At 33.1% G+C, this 22149-nt stretch overlaps 2 protein-coding genes and 1 non-coding gene across 3 annotated transcripts; 1 reads left to right on the top strand and 2 right to left on the bottom strand.

Annotated features, from left to right (window-relative positions):
* The first annotated feature begins 4855 nt into the window (after nt 1-4855).
* LOC125859947 (protein S-acyltransferase 10-like) lies at nt 4856-15114 on the top strand. Its single transcript, XM_049539802.1, has 11 exons — nt 4856-5047; nt 5151-5265; nt 6539-6613; nt 6723-6794; nt 6935-7072; nt 8242-8275; nt 9191-9300; nt 10972-11058; nt 13829-13912; nt 14551-14616; nt 14794-15114. Exons 1-11 carry the CDS (start codon nt 4996-4998, stop codon nt 14966-14968), a joined length of 1008 nt encoding a protein of 335 aa, XP_049395759.1. The 5' UTR covers nt 4856-4995; the 3' UTR covers nt 14969-15114.
* Nucleotides 11572-11678, bottom strand: LOC125861039 (small nucleolar RNA Z103). The gene has a single exon (XR_007445910.1). It is a non-coding gene; the product is annotated as a small nucleolar RNA Z103 (small nucleolar RNA).
* Nucleotides 15115-17516: 2402 nt separating the features above from the next.
* Nucleotides 17517-20658, bottom strand: LOC125859542 (RNA polymerase II transcriptional coactivator KIWI-like). Its single transcript, XM_049539310.1, has 3 exons — nt 20509-20658; nt 20322-20427; nt 17517-17717 (listed from the first exon to the last, which is right to left on the bottom strand). Exons 1-3 carry the CDS (start codon nt 20629-20631, stop codon nt 17635-17637), a joined length of 312 nt encoding a protein of 103 aa, XP_049395267.1. The 5' UTR covers nt 20632-20658; the 3' UTR covers nt 17517-17634.
* Nucleotides 20659-22149: the final 1491 nt, after the last annotated feature.

Here is a 22149-nt window from a genome sequence, read left to right as displayed (position 1 = left end):
ATACACCATTCCAATTACTCCCTTACCTGATCAAAACGAGTGGAATGTACCTGGGTATATTAAGGATGACATAGTGCAGCCTCCAAACCACAAAAAGCTACCTGGAAGGCCATCCCAGAAGTATCGTGACAAGGCGTACAAGCTATATGGGAAGAAGAGCAAGAATTCTTGCCGTACTTGTGGGTTTAAGGGGCACAATAGGCGTTCGTGTAGGAATTGGATCGCATATTGTTTAGTTAATGATGCTGGAATTTCATATCTTATTAGAATGGAATTGTTTCCCAATTTCTAATGCCTTTTGTTTTATATACTACTAGTTTGAAATTCTTCGAATATGTGTTCAACCGAAATGTATTCATATTTATGTTATGAATTTATTTATTTTATTTATTTTATTTTTGTGTATTTAATGTGTAATTACTTTAAAGTGTAATTGAAAATTTATATGAGTTACAAATTTTAATTATATAAAAAATGGAATACAATCTATATACCTAAAGATATGTATAACTTAAAATACAAAAAAAATGTTGGTATAGAATTGTAATGAATACAACTCTTTTGGCATTCTAGTTTAAGAAAAAAAATATAAATACAAATTAATAGTAAAATAAAATGATATTGAAAATACATTTTTGGTGAAAACACAAAACATAGAATAAGTTGTATTCAAACTAAATTGTATTTATATTTTAATATCCAGTCTTGTTATATTATTATTATTTCACTTTAAAATTGTAGTTACTATTTCTCTGGATCAATTTATATTCCAAAATCGAGATGTATTTCAATATCATTTTGTATTCCAAACGCCAAATGAATACCAAATAAGTTTGTATTTCCCTTCTTATAATGTAGTCATCACAATTTTAAATATTATGTTTTCATCAAACTTATATTGCTTTAACAAAAATAAAATACAAAAATATGTCTTCCTAATACAGTTAGCAGAGAGTATACACATGAATACAAAAAATGTCTTACAAAAAATAAAATACAAAAAATGTCTTACTAATACAATTATGATTAAAATACAAAAAATGTCTTACTAATACAGTCATGATTAAGACCTGTATAATATACACATGAATATACTGTAATTTTGTAATTTATAACATAAATATTTGATGAATATCTAAACAAAATCACATAAAAATTGAAAAAATTGACTGAAAATCCGTAATATATACAATCTGGAATATACACCATAATCAGTGATTTTAAAAAGCAAATCAAAATATTCAGTAAATAAGGAAATTACCTTTGCCAATCGAGAAATTTCTTGAATTAATATAGAGATTTCGTTTAACAATCGAGAAATTTCTTGAATTAAAATAGAGATTTTGTTGAACAATTTGTGAGAACCTTGAAGAAAGAGAAGCTGGTAAACGTGAAAGGTGGGGGAAAGAAAACGTGAAAGGTGGGGAAATAAGGGTAATGGGTAGTGGTGTAATTATTTTTTTCTTTTTAAACGGTTATTGGTTTAGAATTTGATCCAATATAGGACTATTTTGATAAATAAAAGGAAATTTAACTAATAAAATCTGAATACAAATTATTTTCTAAAATATTGTCATTCTGACATTTTAAATAAATATTTTAAATTGTTGTTATTTTAAATAATTATGTTAGGTATTACAATGACTTGATTGCTAATTTTCCCTAAAATAAATATCACAATTCATAACTCATTTCATACACTATCGTTTGGTACAAATATTAATAATGCATGGATTAGTAGTGTTGGGATTAGTAATGCAGGGTTTATTTTTATCAAGTGTTTGGTTCATTATTAATCACCTCATCTTGTGTTTGGATTAAAATTTTATAAAAAAACTTCTTTCCAATTATACCCTTGAATTATTATGTAATTGGATTAAGGTAAATAATTGCCGGACAAATATTATTTTTTATGGCCTTCTAACTAGCTATGAGAAGAACAATTTTGTTGTCATGTTTGCCTTTTTTCACTTAAATTATTTGACGATAAATAATTGTCATCTTAGTAAATTGATCACTTACAAAATGTCAATTTTCAAATTATAAAAGATAAACTATCAACTTTTAAAATTGAAAAGACGGTAAACAATAACTAAATTGAATAAACCATCTAAATTTACATATAAAAATTGCAAGTTGTAGTTTTAATATGTATGTAATTTTATAAATTGTTCAAATAAAAAATAATTAAAACAAACAATTAGTTAATGTTAAACATCTCACATTTCAAATATTGTATTAATTTGTGTTGGATTTATTTAGTAACAAACAACTCTCTGTAAATAATTTATAAGCTAATTTATTTAAATAAATTTATTAGTACAAATATAAAACATAAAATCAAGAAAAATAAACAAAATAATTAAAATGATTTGAGGATATTTTGGTCTTTACATAGACTTATCCCATGGTATTATATCCTATGTATTACTAATACCTCCAAATGGAAGGTATTAGTAATACATCATATAATACCATGTAGGAGGTATAACTAATTCATGGATTAGTTATACATAGGCCCAAATTCCTACTAAACTTAGTACTAAATAATACCATATATAATACATGGACTATTTTTCTTAATGCGGCCTACCAAACGACCCTAAAACAATTACTAGTTTGCATACCAACTTTCACAGTTTTCAAGAAATATACATAAGTTGGATCGAATGTATAAATTTTGGTTTAATTTGTATATATAAATTGATTGTGTCTAATAATTACTTTTTTACTAATATATTTGTGTATAAAAGATGGTTTGAAAATGTGATTTATTAACTGATTTGTTGCACGAATTCTTACGATTAAAAATCTGTAATAATCATTCGCTTGTGCATAATATATGGTGTCAAATTTTAGTGGATATTATGCCAATTTATATACATTTATCGAAATCTGAAGTTATATCAATACCCATACAATTGAATAACTTTTATTTTGAACACCACATAACTAAAACACAATTAACACCAAATGCCATAACATAATTAATACATATATCATTCATAAAAACATAATTAAATAAATTTCATACCAATATCATACATGTAAACAGATTTTATGCCAATGTCTTACAAAAAAAACATAATTAAATATCAAAGAACATAATTAAAAAAAATTCATACCAGTAACATACGTAAAAACAGATTTTATACCAACATATATATGGGGAGCAATATTTTCTTGTTTTGTTTTAAGAGGTCAAGATAACAACATTCCCTTTAACCTAGAAGTTAGAGTCGTTCATGGTTATGGTAAAAAAAATCAAATTGAACTGCAATTCGATTAAAAAAAATTGATGTTTGGTTTGATTTTAAATTTTGAAAAATCAACACTATTTGGTTTAGTTTTAATTTTACTAAAAGAAACCCGCAAAAATAACTAAACCAAACCGAGAAAAATGTATATATAAATTTTATAATTATTTGTATATTATTCATAAATAAAATAAAAATATTTTGTTAAATTTTAATTAACTAAGTCTTTTGACTTTACCATTTTCTCAAGCCTAACACTTAAATTTTAGCCTAACTATTACAACCTTAAGTCCAAGTCCATCAAAATCCATTAATTTACTTTACCTATCCTGCCTCACATAAGATAGTCACACATTCTCTTAATTGAACCACTTTGTTCGTGTAATAATAATTCATATATAGCTTAATTGCTTAATTGAATCTACATTAGCTTTCTTGTGAATTGTACATGTATTAGGTGTCTGTGTCTATCAAGATATGTATGTCCTAAAAAAGAAATTACTTTCAAACTGAAAAACCAAAAAAAAAAGAACCAAATCGACGGTTATCTTTTTCGTTTGATTTGATTTGGTTTTAGAAATTTAAAAATCAACTAAATTTATTTGATTTTGATTTTAACCAATAATCAATTCAAACAAAACCACACACACCCCTATAGCTAGAAGCATCAGTAAGCCTCGAACAATATCCTTCATCGCTTCTTATTTGAGTTGGTGACAAGTGAACAAACATCTTGCAATAGCAAATGTTTTCCTACTCATAAGCATCGATTCTTGTTGAAGCGATCAACCATTGTAGTGCTTCAACAATGTGTACACATATTAGTAGCTACTGAAGAAAATTAAGTTTTTTTTTTTTTTAAGATTAAACTAATTCGAATACACGCAAATGAATCTCTTTAAAAAATAACCATGTAAAAGTCAAAAAAGTTATCTTCTAATGAATTTTTTAATCTCTTTTATACTTCTAACTTTTCATGTAAAAAGAAAAGAAGAAAGAAGCAATGTTCATTGTCCAGACCCAGATTTTTGTTTAGTTCCAAACGATTCCAAAAATGGACGTTAAACTTCACTTAAATTAAAAAATATTGCACTGTGTTATACATATATAATTAGCATTTACTCCGTGTATAACATATACATATTATGACTAATTACACAATATATATGTACTTTATAATCATTTTCATACAAAATAGATACACATGAGTTGGCGAAATATATAGCATAAAGTTGGTCATTTAAACTTTTTTTATGATCATATTTTGTCATTTTCTCAAATTTTATACTTGAAATATTACATTATGAGGTAAATCAATGGGATTTATTTAAGAAAAATAGAAATAGAAACGATTCCATGACTATTTGTAAATTGAACAATTCTCGCTAAAAGAAACATAAAATTAAAAATTGTTATACACATATTTATATTATAGTAAATGTCTTCTATATGGAATCTTTTTGAGAAATGTATGGAGTTCTAGTTGGAGACCAAATCAAATTTCCTATATTTCATAGATTAATTAAATATCATTCGAGAGGAATAATCGAATAAGTCTATCTTTGTTTTGTTTTATAACAAAAATAATTTTGTAAAATACTTGTACAAAAACCAAATGCATTAATAATCACAGTTATCCTTCTCTCTCTCCTTCAATTTTAGCACCAAACGAACTCTCATCACTGCAAATTCTTAAATCTGGAGATGGATTCCCATTGACGAACTTTAAGTGAAGAGGATGGTAGCATTTTGTGGCGCTCTCTCCTTCTTCCCCTGCCTCTCCAACCCTGGTAACCCTTCCGTTTTGTATATCTATCTTTAGTATTAACTGTTTCTTCGTTTTGTTTTTTTTGAATTACGTATATATTTTTGTTTCTTGTTGATTGATTTTAGATCGGAGATCAAGTTTTTGCTTGAAATTAGTGTTGGTGATGCTGCATCTGACCTATGTCGGTATTCTATTTGGTTTTGACAAAGAATTGATTCAAAAAACCAAACAAAGTCCCTGGTAACTAATATACTCAACTCTACTATCATTTGCTTCAATCAAAACATTATCCTTGTACATTTATAATATTGGTAGGATTTTCAATATCTTTTTTCCGAAGCTCATTGTTTTATTTTATACATTGGGGTAAAACAGTGAGTTGATTTTTTCCTGATATATGAAGGAATCAATTGATATGGAATTGGTTGGAAGATGCAACATTGAGATAATCAGCATTTGTTTTCCAATACTTGCTAAAATTTCTTGCTAAGAGTAGTGATGTAGTTTCAGAGTAGATAAAGACCAAATTGACCATCAAATGGGGGAACTTAGTATAATTTAAATGCCAAGTGGTTCTGTATCAATCTTTCAATTAAACTGCTTTATTGGTACTTCTGAGAGAAAAATAGTGTTGGCGGATACACATGTTAGAAGCTGAACTTATTTCTCCATCTCAAGCAAGTAAAATTGGGCTCTGAGGAAATAGTAGACTTCCAGGTTGGTTAGGGGCTGAGTGCAATGAAAGAGAAGGAGACAGGATCTTTAACTCTTAAAGGGAGTCCATTCTCTTTTGAAATTTAGGCTTAAATTTTTAGTCGAGTGACAATCAGGTTGTGAGTGGTTAATAAGACTTTTGAAGAGATTCATAGGACTTAATTTACCCCATCTGGCATTGGACATTATAGATCGTGTGTGATTAATAAGACATCCGAGTCAGCAACTTTTTTGAAATTTAGGATTAAACTTTCAGGTGAGTTACAATCAGGTTACTAGTTAGGCCTAATTTTTTTTATGGTTGGTACTGAGGTAGGAACAACTATAAAAATTGTAAGAGCTAGACTTGCATATGGTAAAATTGCTTTTCCTCCTCCAGATTAAAAATCTGAAAAACCATATTTTATTGATGTGGTAGAATGCAATGAGTTCTAGACACAATTCATTGTGAAAGTGCAAGTAGGAATGAAGGTTCTTTTAACTCACAGTCCTGTGTTTCATTAAAACCTTCTCTCTCTTTTTTAACTTTTCAGAACCTAAAAACTCCATAATGGTGCTGAAACGGAAAGATATTTTTATTTTGGGTGGGGGTAGAGATCTAGGTTTACTGCCCATCAATATAAACTTTTAGAACTATGTAAATATAGGATACCAAGGAGATCATACTTGAGTTATTTTCCAATGCAATTTTACAGTTTTCATATCTTTGATTGTTTCGCTGTATTATTATTCCAAATGTTTCACTTTGTTTTTGGCACTTTTATGAAATTGCTGACCACCCTCCTTTTTTGCCTTCAAGGTACACGGCAGTGTATTTGCTGCTGCTTGTTGCTACACTGGCTAAATACTTTGTCGTATGTAGTTCTTCTCCTGGGTAATTAGGCTGGAATTTTGTTCTTAAGCTAAGCTATACGGAATCTTTACTAGCTTCACCTACTACATTGTTGAAGGGCCTTAAAAAGTTATTTTTCATGAACATGTAGCTATGTTCTTGATGCAATGAGGGCTATGAATGAGACAGATGCATCGCATAATAGGCAAACAATTACCTCTATGTAAGATATTTTCCTCTCTGGTTCTTTACCTGCAAAATAAGTAATTGGAGTACAATGATTATTCCCTGAAAGTCAAGTGTAATAGGGGTTTATCTAATGTCTGTTGTTTTCTGCCTTTTGTGATATATGATCAAGCAAAGACGGCCTGCTTCGAGCAAAAATGGCAGTGTAGTTATCACAATCAACAGAAACCAGTTAGAAAAGAATCTTCTAGGGAGTGGTACAACTTCCTGGGAAAAGCTAGTGATGGATATGTATCCTCCAGGAACATCTGTTAGGTAGGCTGACTTGAAAATCAGCATGTTTATTCTTTTCTTGTTATATTTAAAGCAGCTTGAGTGTTTTGTAACTATTATACAGCCTGATCTGAGTCTGTGAAATGTGCTTGATGAACTATATATTTCATAGTGCTAGTTGGACCAGGAGAATTCTGTGTTCTTAAACTAAAAAGCTTATCGTGGTAAATATATTTATCTCCACTATCCTTTTTAAACAACATGGTGCTTACCTGCTTGGCTACGTGATCAGCTGTTGGTGAACATATTGATGCTTTCAGATATAAATGTTATAGCAAGGTACTCTATTTGTAAACTGCATAATCCTATGAAGAAGCAAAACTGCAGTATAGCATGCAAGTGAAGCCCTTTATGTGAAGCAGGAGAAGTTTAAGCTTGCATTTTAATTAAGAAATCAAGATATGGTAAAGAAATGTCCATATAAGCAAATCATGAGATTTGTTATGAGTGGGTTGTTTAAAGGTGTAACTGATGGGAATTAGCTACAGCTGCTTGCAGTGTCAAGGATGGTGATTTTCCTCTCAAGGTTCTTTACATCGACAGATCTTGACACATTATTAGATGAGTTTGTTCAGGAAACTGATGTAACCACTAATATCTCATCTGTTATGTGCACAATTTGTGTGATTACCTGTTCTTTCTTGTTCATCGCTTTTAGAAGCAGTTAGCGATGGACCATATAATATTGAATGCCTAGACATTGTTAAATGGTGATATATTTGCATCAATAAAAGGGGGAAATGTTGCCATAAGCTTTGCCACTGTAAACTCTTCTTGTCTCTCTTCGATGATGAAGTTTGTATTATCTTGGAGCTTCATGACATTTTAAATTCTAATAATGATTTGGTGCCGGTTGCTGGTGGGAGGTGGTAAGTATCCCGTCAAATTAGTCGAGGTGCGTGTAAACTAGCTCGGACACCACAATTATCAAAAAAATATTAATACATATATATTCTAATAATGATTCTCAAAGTTGGTGGACGAATGTTTATCTTGCAACTTCAATCTGCCAAAATTATTTCCTTTCTATTTTCTTTCTGTTCCACAGTTAGGTAGAAATATTACTGCACAGTTGTGCGGTTATGGATTCATAATTTGCCTAATGTTCTCATCAAATTTCCTTGCTAACTAATTCTATTTCTCTTTTCCAGAAGTGTGACTTGCACTTACTGTAATATAGTGCAGGTAAAAACTCCTATCTCTGTCTTCCATTCATATACAAAGCAAATGTCTCAAATACTTGCTGGTGATTCTTAATGATCGGGAGTATCTTTGCATTAGCCAAATTATTTACATGATATGGGAGCCATATGCTATGAACCTCTGTGATAGGTTTTGGCATGAAATGAGTTGAATTTTGGACCTTAAATGTGTTGCCCATATTTTTCTCTCCCGTGACATTACTTGTTTTACCAACATATTCCATCCATACATGCTATACTTTCATTGAGGCATGCATAGCTAGTTGTATGAGATAAACGAAACATTGATAATCTCTCTTGCATTTGGAATTGGTGAAGTCAAACGTCGTCCTATCTTGTGTGCATATCTTTGTGAAAGGATCTTGGCTACTTCTCCTTAGTTGGACACCATTTCTATACCTTTTTCTCTTTTTTTCTTTTCATCTCTTTGTCAGAGTTTGGCATGCAAACATGTACTTTCCAACATTCTCCGTCTTTGTGCTGCATTTTGGATTGGACTGTGTTTGTGGATTTTGTGATCTTGTGTCTGGTGCTAGCTTGAAACTTCAAACTGCTTTTGTTTTCTTTCAATTTAAGTAACTTTATACACAAAATTGAGCATATGCTTTTGAAACCTAATACTCCTGCCAAATTACACTTCATGGTCCTTAATCCTATATCTGAACATTCTCCTGCCTAAACAGATTGTCTCTTTTGACAAGCACAAAAACTTTTCCCACCGGAAAAGATCAAAGAAGTCAAGTTAATAGGTAAAGATTAAAAGAGAAAGTGGGTTAAACTATGAGACTTCCCATTGGTTATTTGTCTTGTTAAGTACATGTAATTTCTCCTGTTATGTTGTTACAGTTTTGCTAACAATTTTTCAGACTTATAAATCGTTATTCTACTTGAATTACAGCCTCCACGAGCTAAACACTGTCATGATTGTGACAAATGCATTCTCCAGTTTGATCATCACTGTGTTTGGCTTGGCTCATGCGTAGGACAGGGTAACCATTGCTGGTTTTGGTGAGCAAGTTTTCCCTAATTTGATACACTTATGTTATTCGTTGCTTTCTGTTTAAAAAAAAAACATTCCAATTCAGTTGAAGACGTTTAAGTGCACTGGTCAATCCCCTTTAATCCCCCCCTCTCCCATTCACACACACAACCAATAGAGATGTTTTCCTGTGTATCCTATATGGGGTGAAATCTGAAATGGATTTCAAGAGATAATAGGTTTTTCGAGACAACTTCCTTCCATGTGATTATAGGTCTACCTCATCCTTTTTAATACTTTCAATACCATTGCTTCACACATATGGACTGGTGTTCGGAGGTTGACATAAGACATAACTAAACTGTCTCAAGTGAACTCTTGTTTTTATCATCTACATGTACAACTTGCACCTCCTGCCAATGTGATTATTTTTAATATTATACAGTTTTTTTTCTGGTCGCACATTCATCTTAACATCCGCATTTTCGCGACACTTGTGGATATGCCAGACCTCAGAGGCTCAATATTCACTCCAAATAAACATTGTTGGTCTTACAATCACTTTATAGAAGTTATGTTTCACTTTGATAGATATCCTCCTATGGCATACCTCTGGTAGCACTTGTCTAATTTAAATATTTTATTTTGATCTTTCATCAAAAATTAGGTAGTTCCTCCTCCTTCATTTGGGTGTGTGACCAACAGATTTAACATAAGTACATTTAAGTTTAAGATTTATGTTTTAGATGCAATCCTTGTTTCTGGAAAACAATACATACATATGTACATATATTTGTCAGCATCCCTCTCTTTTAGCTTTATTCCTTTTTCCCAGTTGTTGTCATTAAATGGGAACACAAGGTTATCTTGTGTCCTTATGATTTAGTTGACAATTTAAAATGTATTTTAAGATTATTTTTTCCTTTAAAAAAATGGTATTGTCCATGGCAAGTTGGTCAAGTTGGATAGGTCAAAAATTGGCCAGAGTTCGGTAAGTTTGGAACACCTGTAAGAATATATTGGGGCATTTTATAGAGTGCAGCAAGACTTGGAGACATTGATGGTTGGACTTGTTGGTTTCTTGGAAGATATTCTTTAAAATGTCTAATTCATTGTTATCTAATTTGCCACAGCAATAGGCTTATGTGTCTATAACATGCAAGTACACTTGATTTCTGAGCTTTCAACTGGCCATGACCGTTAGTTGACATGTCAAAACTCATATTTTTTTCTTACTCTCTCCATTCCTATTTATAAGTCACCGTTTTAGATTTTACGTCCCTTAAGAAACTATGTAAGTTTACCATTGTATCCTTATTTAGTATTCTCTTGAAGTCAAGTTTTTAATAAATGAACATAAATTAATTTTTTTTGATTAATTAAATTGACCAATGAACATGAATTAATCATTTAGTTTTCCTATGTTGGTCAAATTCATACTTTCAAGGCTAATAACTCTCAAGGGTAAAATAGGAAGAATAATGTCATTTATGCATTGATTTTGTGAAATGACAAATATTAAGGACCATCTATTTTAAGTAAGGACGACATATGAATAGGGACGGAGGGAATATAACTTATGTTTATATTGTATGTACACATTGTGCTTTTATTCTATAGGAAATTCCTGTTTATCTTTGTTTCTTAAGGTTTAAGTTATTGGTCTTTGCTATAGTTATTTACCTTTCCTAGTATAACAGGTGGTATCTTTGCTCGGAAACAGCCTTTTCTCTTTGGACTGGCACTTTATATATTCAATACTTGATATCTCACGTATCAAAGCCATGGTATGAATCTGTCAGTCCGTGATTTATCTTATGAGGGTTTCTTTTTTCAATAGCGTCCTGGCATAAAAGAAGATGGGAGTTTCGCATCTCGTCAGTGAAATATGTCTTCCTTTTATATTCTACTATATACTCCTTCCATTCAAAAAGAAAATATGGATGGAGCTTTAGGTGGCGCATACTAGAGAAGGATAATCTGCATTGCTGTCCAACTTAAATTGAACCTGTGAAAATTTTATGGTTTATGCTTCTTGAACTTCCAATGGAAGTTTGTTAGTTTTCAGTTCAACTTCACCTATGTGCCCTTTGCATAGTCAGTCTAATCCTGATAAAGGAAGGAGGTTGCAGTAGGTTAACGGTCAGCATAAAAGTAGTCAATAGTATCATGAATCCTATAGACATTAGCAGACCCAAGTGTTTTTGAGATTGGGGTATAGTTGATTGGTTTTGATAGTTGGTTTCATTTGCATTAGGATAAGCTATAAGTTTTTTTATTTATTTATTCTTTTTTTTAATACGGATCAGAATATCTGGCTTGGATTTTCCTCTAAACAGAGAAAATACATAAAAAGCGCTCAGTAATTTCAGCTTCGATCATCTGGGAAAATATTCATCACCTCCAGGATAAGCTATTAGTTGACAAGTGTATTCAATAGTCTTTTCATCTTTTTCTGCATTTAAGATTCAACTTAGTGAAAAGTGGATTCTTGCACTTGTTGTTACTTTAAAGGAAGTTCCAAATTTTGTTGGATGGAACACAGATGAGTGGATTTGAATCTGTCGTTGCATGAAATGTCTGTCCCTCTTTATAGATGTAAGAAGCTTGGAAAAAAGGTGATGCCCTTACCCTTTAATTACTGTTGGCATTGTCTTCTTCACATGTCACAGAAGGTTAACTAGGTTAACTCTGACTGAACAATTTGAAGAGAAAACATAGAAGTCTTCTTCAAAGATTTCAAGATGATTAGGAAGTATCATATAGTTTTTTTTATCCGATTTCAATTAAGTTCTTTCAAATTTCGGGAAATTCATTGATTCTTTTAAAATTTATCAATTCTAATTTTGAAGTTATATGAAAATGAGTAATTGATGATACCTTCAAAATTTTAAATTTTCTTAGAAAATAATTAGTTTTGTTATCAATAATTCCATAAAGTCTAGAAAATAGCATGAATTCTTTTTTATAAAAATATCATTGAAATAAAGAATTTGACTGGATAAGAAGCAGTGTTCAGGGAAGCGTGAAGCAGAAAAAAGCGATAAGGCCCCACTTCACGCTTTAAGCGATGAAGCGCTCACATACTCATTCTAGTCTGTGAAGCGTAGAAGGCTCGCATCGCTTCGCGTGTTCGCTTTCCTGAACACTGATAAGAAGAAGAAAAATAAAAATGGGAGAGGGGTTCAACTTGACGTGGGGTGGGGTGAGGGTGGGAGGTGAAGAAAAAGAAAATGAAGGATGGATCACTTGAAAGTGGGGGTAGAAGATGAAGTGGAATTTAAGATGAAATCAAAATTAAAATAAGTCAAAAAGTAAGAGAGAGAAATAAAAAAAAACTGAAATGAGTTTTTTTTTACATTTTTAATTAAATTAACACGTGTCATGTAATGATTGGTGTGTGAACACACTTGCTTCTTAAAATCTAGGGCTGATCGAAAAATGATANAGTAATTGATGATACCTTCAAAATTTTAAATTTTCTTAGAAAATAATTAGTTTTGTTATCAATAATTCCATAAAGTCTAGAAAATAGCATGAATTCTTTTTTATAAAAATATCATTGAAATAAAGAATTTGACTGGATAAGAAGCAGTGTTCAGGGAAGCGTGAAGGGGAAAAAAGCAATAAGGCCCCACTTCACGCTTTAAGCGATGAAGCGCTCACATACTCATTCTAGTCTGTGAAGCGTAGAAGGCTCGCATCGCTTCGCGTGTTCACTTTCCTGAACACTGATAAGAAGAAGAAAAATAAAAATGGGAGGGGTTCAACTTGACGTGGGGTGGGGTGGGGTGAGGGTGGGAGGTGAAGAAAAAGAAAGAAAATGAGGGATGGATCACTTGAAAGTGGGGGTAGAAGATGAAGTGGAATTTAAGATGAAATCAAAATTAAAATAAGTCAAAAAGTAAGAGAGAGAAATTAAAAAAAACTTTAAATGAATTTTTTTTTTACATTTTTAATTAAATTAACATGTGTCATGTAATGATTGGTGTGTGAACACACTTGCTTCTTAAAATCTGGGGCTGATCGAAAAATGATATAATAATATCTGCTCAAAATTGTTTAGTGGGGTAATAGGACGGTTGTAAAGTTAAGGTGTCTTTTTGAAAATCCGTGACAACTTCAGTGGTGACTTTATGTCTTTTCTCGAGATAAAATTTGGTTTGCGTATGTGCACTGCATTTGTTTACTCTAAGTTGGGAGATTGGAAAAAGAATGATAATATAGCTAGACTGAATTAATCTACAAGTACCGGTTCTTATTTAGGTTCCTTGAGTCTAAGATGAATATGGAATTACTTTGATTGCGTAAGGTTGCTAGAACCAATTTTTAAGCAATTAACTGTGGTGACTGTAGTAAAAGAAGAGGCTACATCATGAGGACAACACTTAAGCTGATGTGACAAGGCAGTGCTGACATGATGATTGCTTTAACTTCTGTGTATATATATATGTGTGTGTGTGTGTGATGCAATTACATAAAAGCTCAGGCTTCTCTTGACAGTCCTGCAATCCAGAAAAACTAAAGATGTCAAATGTGACTTTGGCTTTGTTGCAGGTGGTCATATGCAATTGTTTTCTTGCTGTTAGCTGTTTTGTCTATTTGCCTCTTCTTTCTTATTCTCCTCTTCATATTCCACAGGTAAGATTTCTCATCTCTGGTTTGTTAACTCTTGTTACTTAGTGGTATTTGGTAGTTTAGGTTTTCCTTGATATCTGTTAAAGTTTAAGTTCTTAAATGTCATGTGTGTCGGTTCCTGAATATGTTGCCTGGGTTATGTGGGCTTCTAGAAACCATCTATTTCTGTGGGTGATTAGGAATTCATGGACAAGGGATGTAATGATTGTCACAATGTAATAAATCTGTCGTGTAAAGATGAGAGAAATAGACTCAATATCACATCAATTTGATCTTGTGAGATAGGTCACAACACATTCTAACTAAGCTAGGACAAACTTTGGGCTAATCTTTGACATGTTGGCTGGATTCACGAGTGAAGAGGCTGCTCTATCCATTCTAGCTTGGTTTGCGGTGGACTAAGTTGCTGGTCCAGCAAGATGAGAAAACATCAGAAGTTCTTCATTAGTCTTTTCAATTAACTTTTAGTCTATCTTGCACTGTAGGAACATAAAATTTCAACAGCCACTGTGAAAATTGAAAAGGAGTGTCCTTTGCTCTTCTCAATATCATTCACCGGACATGTGAAGTTTGCTCTTCAATACATTTCTAAAATGCCACTTCAGGAATAATAACTGAGATTTTACATGTTTCTTGGACAGCTATCTTATTTTGACAAATCAGATCACTTTTGAGGTTCTTAGAAAACGGCGCATCCCCTATATGAGGTTGGTTGGTCGTTTCTCCATATTTCTAGTATCATGTTATATTGTTGTAATGTAGCATGTATGTATCTCATGATTGCTTTGAGGTGGTGCTTTCATAATATGATAGCAGCATATATTGGCTTACCATCTGGATTTTCTTGTATTAAAGCGTGAGCTGACACTTGCGCTGATTTGCAGGAACATTCCTGAAGGAGTTTTTCCCTTTAGTAAAGGAGCATGCAGAAATTCGTACGAGTTCTGCTGTGCCCGGAGCAGCAAGTACAGGATGGAACCACTGCCAACAGCACTAGAACTTGAAGAGAAGTTGAGACCCTATACATACTCCGATGTTTTATCTTGTCGGTGTTGCTAATGATCACTTGTGCAATAGACATCAAAATTTTCCATCGATTGTACCAGTATGGGTATGGAAAATCTTGGTCAAGTATTTGTTTGTGGTATTGGTATCAACATCATTGAATGGTAATCATAGGTACAATATTTCACATTTCTTTCAAGATATCTTCTCATGCCAAAATGCTGAGGAATGTAAAAATTTAGACATGGATGCATGGCTGTTCAAAATCTAACCTGAACTAAAAAAAAAATACTATTGGTATAGGGTTATTGGTTTAACGGCTTAGGATTATTATTTTTTATTCGGGTTATTCTAATTAATTTCTATTGGAGACATAGAATCATCTGGATTGATGTATACTTTTCCAATTTTCTGTCAAAATTGAAGATATTTAAAGTTGGGAATTGGGTGACCCAAAATCTATCTAGGCTGAAAATGGGTCTAATTTTTGGAGTAAAATTTGCTATTAGGAAATGGCTATATGGGTGGGTGGTAATTATAGCCCATTGAACTTAAAAGAATTTAGCCGTAAATTTGGCTAAAACTTAAATAAGAGAATTATTAACTAATAGGTCAAAAATATAGATGAATGAAGCTAAGACAAATGATAGAACGACAACCAAGCTTGACAAAGATGAATTTGGTTCTTCGGTGAATAACACTAAATACAGAGGGAGGAATGATGGGATCCCTCTTATACTAACTGGCAGCAGGCCGGCCTGACATTGTGTTCAGCGTTGCACATTTGCAATCTTGTCCAAAGAAATCTCATGTGAACCTAGTACTATGGTATCCAATAGGAGGAGACTCGTTTGATCTGGTAGGATTCGACTAGGCCGGTGGATAGAAAAAGCACGTCAGGAATGACTCCATGCCTAGTGTCTTGGGCTACAAAGAAACAGAACTCGGTTGCCCTGTCTACTGTTGAAGTTGAATACTGCCTCCTATTGTGCTCAACTCCCATGGAGCTTGAACATTTTGGAATTAAAGTAGGTTGTATGGTTACCTATCAGATGGGATGGGACAAGTCAACACATGTTCTATGAATATGGCAAAGAACCCGGTACGAACAAAGCATATAGAAGATGTAACTCACCACTTTCTCAGGGACAACGTGGAGAAATGACTCACTGAAGACCAGATATCTTTACCAAACCACTTGGAAGAGAACGAAATCGACTAGCCTTGGGGCTGGTGTGGTTGGTGTATCAATAATGATTCTTCTCTCAAAAGGCATAATTTTAACTAACTCATCTTCCTACCTACCTTGTCAGAGGCATACATACACCTACAGGACAACACTTCTAATGATGTTACCCTTAGTTTCCTATAACTATGTCGCAAATGTGCTCTCATGTCAAGGAACAAGTTCTTATCTTAACAGGTATGCACCAATCCTCATTGTATTTAACTATGCATCACATTCCAGCATATGGTTTTTTTTTATTTAAAGAAGCTTTTTCAATTTGTTCATCAAGCAGACAACAACCTCCCTCATGATTAAAAAAAAACTCTCACTTTTTTTTCTTCATATAAGATGACTAAAATATAAAACCACATTAAGCCTAACGGGATGGCAATGGAACAGGCCATTCTCCTTCCCTAGCATCGCCTCGCCCCACGTGGTGCCTTGTCCTACCTGCCTTACTTTTTATTGCAAACAAGAATGGAGATGTTACCCTTTATTTGAAATGAAGATTGATGAACAAAACATAAAATGTTTGTGTGGAACTCATTTTATATGGAGTTCTTGATGTTAAAATTACCAATCTCAAACATGAACTTACTATCAATTAGTTCGATTACTTATGGAAACCTCTTCTGATAAATGAAAAATCTTAAGAAATATATAAAATAAATAGACTTCTTATAACATAGTTATTTTGCTCCTTAAGAGAAGGCATATGTTTCTTGAATTGATTAAAGAGTCAGATATAAGAAGCAATGCCTAATGTGTTGAGATGTTGACATAATCCACCAGACATTTGCCATGACAAAAATAGTATGGGAGAAACACTTTAATAATTCTAGCTCTAAACTGTAAGGGCAAAAAATGTTCTTTGCCTAGCTAAAAGAATCTAGAAATATGTACTCTACTACTAAAGGGTACCAACATTATTGTAATTTATAAATTCCTATATATGTACTTGTACTGCGTCATGAAGTGGAATACATATCAACAGAAATGCCTCTTCAAGTATTTTAGCAAAACACTCTTATCACTTTCTTTCTTAAGGTAAAGTAAGTAATTGTTGGTCTCACTTTCAATGTTGGAACCTTCACCTTAAAGCTGACTGAACGTCTTGAACACTTTCCTTTGCAAAATAAGTTTCTAGTTTTGACACAAGTGTCGAGAAATCCAAAACGAAATGACCAGAAATTTGTCTCTTACGTTACTTACTACCTTTCGAGGGATTATTTGCATGATGAATAATCTTCCGAGAGCAATGACAATAAGTTGAGGAAGGAATGAATATTCCTTCTCTATCAGATAAGTTACACCGCCGCCCACATGCATATAGAAGAAAGTAAGTCGGGAAAAGAGTACATGGACACCAAACTGTACTACAACATGTTTGCTTTTATCCATTATCTAATCTACAACAGTACCAAGGAAAAACATCTCCTAGTTCCAATTCCATTATACACCCAACTACATGATAGCCAGCCACTTCCAACATTTAGCTGTTCTCAGCAACAGCCTCGTCAATTTCATCTGCATGCTCTCTCAGTACATTCCACTGATCCATGCTCAATGAGATGCCTGAAAAAGGAAAACACTACAGTTAGTTTCAGTTTCCAACTCCTGCAAATACATGACCGAAAAATACAACATACCCAGTACATATTATTCCTATACATGGGTGGGGTCTGGGGAGGGTGGTTGGTGTACACAGGCCCTACCCCTACCTTTATGGGGTAGAGAGGTTGTTTCCAATAGACCCTTGGCTCAAGAAAGGTCTTTTCAGGAAAAAATGGTTTGAACTAAAAGTTTTGGAAAAAGATTTCAAGAAAGAAAGATATAAGATGAATAAAAATATAAATAAATTTGTGTTGAGAATAGAAGATATAATTAAAGCAGTCAACAATTGGTGCAGGAGTTGTTTGACGTTTTATTTCAAGTATGAAGCACCAAGGAGATGCAGCGGTACATACATAGAGTACAAGAGCAAATTCCAGGACATGCTGAGGAATCTAAACAGATCAGCGAAAGAGGCAACAAAAATAAGCATAACATCTGAATTCAGCTATAGCCTATAAGCTGGGCTCAATCTAGCTTTGGATAAACCACCTCATTCTCTCTTTCTACAAGGTTCCTTGTGACCCAATTCAGCTCAATTAACAATGCCCATTTCTAACATCAATGGAAGGAGCAATGCTAGAGAGACAGCGTGCAGTATATACCCATGCTGGTCTTGCATATCAATCTTTAAGAACACTATTAATGCATCTCAAAGTATATCAGCTTGAGAAGCTCAGTACTGAAGTAAGCATAGTCAATGTGACTAAACAGCACAAAGGTAATAACTCCTCCTTTTTCGAATTGAAGATACAACCACTAACCTTGTGAAAATAAGTCCACATCCTCCAGTATCACAGATTATAATTTATTGTACATTGTACAAGATGTAGATATAGATCTTATAGGAAAAGGAAATAGCTCTGGGGAAGAAAGCTAACATTTGGAAGGACAGAGTCACCAAGGCATAGAGAAAAATGTTAACAGTTCCCTAGCCAGCGGAAAGGAGCTCCCTATTGTTTAACCAAGAACTAGCATTGGCACAACCTCTTCTTCTGACCATAAAAGCCACATTAAATGCATACGTCGATTTCTACACAACGGAGTAAACTTCAAAATATCTCTAGAGCAATATGATGTTGCTGTAGATTCTTCATTTCCCTAGAATTGCCAATGTCAACCCAGTATGATATGATTTGAGTTGATCTGTCTGATTACAATAATAATTAATAACCATGCCAGTTCATACAACACAAACTATATGACATGTGAACAAAGCATCAGTCCTGGGCAACTAGAAACAAAAAGATTGTTCAGTGAGCAATTATCCTTTCTGCGGATTACCTACAGTTCATATACCATTACCTAAGCTAATGATGACACCTCCCCGGAGGGTATAATTCTGAATTGGCTCGTGTATATAGAAAGATGTTCCTTCCATCAACCAATTTGATGTAGGAACAATGAGAATTGCCTAGTTCTTTTTAATGGGCGTGGTATCTGAGCTAGCTCGTAGGCACCTCGACTATTCCACCAAGTATCTATTGCTATTCCCACCAGGACAGGTACAGGGTACCCCTCCCACTTCATTGACCAACAGGCCACACCTCAAGTGTTGCTAATTGACAATTCTTAGAACAGACTTAAATTGCCAAAAAAAAAATAAAAAAAATATCCTCCCTTAGTAAACATCATATTAATCCTGAACCTGTTCCATAAAGATGACCAAAATTTATCCTCAAGTCTCCAAATTTTATAGCAGTCTCTTAGTCTTAATATTCTTTGTCCTCAAGTCTCCAAATTTTATTGCAGTCTCTTAGTCTTAATATTCTTTCTTCTCCAAAGGTAAGAAACAATTTGCCGCCTATGGATATTAGGATTTAATTGTATATAGGTAGCCTTGTGCAAACATAAATACTGTTTCACATGAATAAGTAGACCAAGCAATTTGTGACCTATCTGCTTTGTTTCAAGGATGTTGAAACTGCTTGCATATCTAAGATGTGTTAGGGAAAATACTATAATATTGATACCAGACAGGAATTCAAAATAGTAAGCGAACCATCACAAACATTGTGTCATGGAAAACCACTACCTTGAAAGCGATTTCGGCTTGATTCCGGAGAAAATCGTTACGGCCAGTCACTCTGCAAGGTTCCACAACTCTTTAAACGCTTACACTCGTGGCTAGAAGTTTGGAGTGGCACAAATACAATAACTCAGAAACTATTCGAGCTAATGGAAGAATTGGTGAAGGAGAGAGTAAATAAAAGAGAGGTTTCTTTGTTCTCTTCTGTATACACAATTCCTAAAACGAAACATGAGGAGACCAGAGAGAAAATAAAAAAAGATACTGAGAAACCTAAGAAACTTTTACGACTCCCGTGTCTCAGTTAACAACTGAAAAACCCCTTCTTACTTGTCACGGCCAACCAAGAATTATAATTTACTCTCACTCTAGAGTCTAGAGTAATAGAAACCCTAAATGCAACATAGATAAAATCATCTATGTAACTAGCCTCGCCCAAATCGTAAACACAAACGGAATGAAACAACGAAAACGAAAACTACTAAAAACACAGATACCAAAACCAAAGGATTGACAACAAAATGAAAATGAATAACTACCTTTTCTGCCGGGCATTTGCTTGCCATCTTTCACATAAAACTCTCGAATATCCACCATTATCCTTCCTCCAAAGCTCCTAACTGTTACTCTTCGATTCTTAGAAATCTGAAACAAAGCCACACCACAAAAATCAGAGAAGAGTAGAAAAAGTGATACAAAAATGCTTGTGTGAAACGAAAAAGGTACCTCACAAACGACGATGCCATCTTCATCGTCAGAATCATCGGTTCTGGAAGCTTTCTTAGGAGGATTGTCGCCTTCAGAAGCGTATTCATTCTCTTCCTTTCTCTTTCCGAACCTTCTAGACATTTCTTCTGCCCGTACAGAAATGGTTTGAATGGGGAATGGAGTAAGAGGTAAATACCCTTTAGGCCGTTTGAGATGGGCCCTTGCATTATTGGGCCTCAGATGGTTCTCACCCTATTTTAAGCCCATTCAATTAAAAAAGTGTCCGAATTTATCCATCTATTGATATTATTGGAACTATTAATTCAAATTAAATGTTATAACCACAGTTTCATTTAATTCTAATCCGTAGTAAATACTTTGGCATTCGCCTCTCTCCCCAGAAATCTCGCTCACCACTCTCCCTCGCCTCTCTCACTTTATACAAACACAAATGTATAAACTGTGTTTGTGTTTGTATAAAGCGAGAGAAAACTGTATATACAAATACAAATACATATAATTTAGTCTTATACACTTATAATTATACAAATACAGATCTTTCCCTATCAGTTCTCTTTTGTCTTTCTCTCTTTCTCTCTTTCTCGCTTTATACAAATTACAATGTATAATTTGTGTTTGTATAAAGCTACAACTTACAGATGTATACAAAAATACAGTTACATATACATATACAAATTTATATTGAAATATATATATATATATATATATATATACACGACTGAAAATCACAACAAAAAAACATATACTTATATAACTTACAGTCAAGTCAGATTCTTATCTGTATACAGATTCCAAATATATACTTATACAATTGATTTTTATGTATAAGTCTACCGAATATACAGATTAATAGCCATAGCAAACATTAAATTTGCTATGAAGCGCAATTATGCAAACTATAGCTATAACATATAAATATGATTTTTATGTTTGTTAAACGGTTTAGCAAACATAAAAATCATATTTGTATGTTATAGCTATAGTTTGTATAATTGCGCTCCATAGCAAACTTTATGTTTGCTATGACTATTAATATGTATATTTCGGTATACATATACAAAAGAATCAATTGTATAATTTGTTTCGGTATACATATACAAAAGAAACAATTATATAATATGTGTTTATATAAAGCGAGAAAGAGAGAAAGACAAAAGAAAATTGGGTAGGGGAAGATCTGTATTTGAATAATTATAAGTGTACAGGACGAAAATATATGTATTTGTATTTGTATATACAACTTTCTCTCGCTTTATACAAACACAAACACAATTTATATATTTGTGTTTGTATAAAGTAAGAGAGGCGAGTGAGAGTGGCGAGCGAGATTCTCTGGGGAGAGAGGCGAACAAAAAAATATGTATATATACAGTTTTCTCTCACTCAGTTTGCAATTAATTTTTCTTTTCTGGATATGATCTGTGAAATTAGGACTTGTGCATTGGACTCGGCATGGGCATGGGAAGCAATATGACGATTAAGTGTATGTTAGTGCACAACAATGACCAAGGATGCTAGAGTGCTGGTTCAGTATTGACACGAATTAAGTAGCAGGAATCATTAAATAAAACTAACTGTGAAAGCGGGCAAAAATATTCTTCTAAGTGTGAGCAAGGACAATTTTGGCTAATGCAAATG

The sequence above is a fragment of the Solanum stenotomum genome, chromosome 3 (genome assembly GCF_019186545.1).
Source record: "Solanum stenotomum isolate F172 chromosome 3, ASM1918654v1, whole genome shotgun sequence".
NCBI classification, from domain to species: Eukaryota; Viridiplantae; Streptophyta; class Magnoliopsida; order Solanales; family Solanaceae; genus Solanum; species Solanum stenotomum.
This window is presented reverse-complemented; position numbering and strand designations above follow the sequence as displayed.

Coding starts and splice junctions, on each gene's coding strand:
- LOC125859947 (XM_049539802.1), top strand. CDS start 4,996: ATGGTAGCATTTTGTGGCGCTCTCTCCTTCTTCCCCTGCCTCTCCAAC. Junction 8,276..9,190: donor CTTACTGTAATATAGTGCAG/GTAAAAACTCCT, acceptor CTTGAATTACAG/CCTCCACGAGCTAAACACTG. Junction 9,301..10,971: donor GGTAACCATTGCTGGTTTTG/GTGAGCAAGTTT, acceptor CTAGTATAACAG/GTGGTATCTTTGCTCGGAAA.
- LOC125859542 (XM_049539310.1), bottom strand. CDS start 20,631: ATGTCTAGAAGGTTCGGAAAGAGAAAGGAAGAGAATGAATACGCTTCT. Junction 20,428..20,508: donor ATGGCATCGTCGTTTGTGAG/GTACCTTTTTCG, acceptor GCTTTGTTTCAG/ATTTCTAAGAATCGAAGAGT. Junction 17,718..20,321: donor GCAAATGCCCGGCAGAAAAG/GTAGTTATTCAT, acceptor TTCCTTTTTCAG/GCATCTCATTGAGCATGGAT.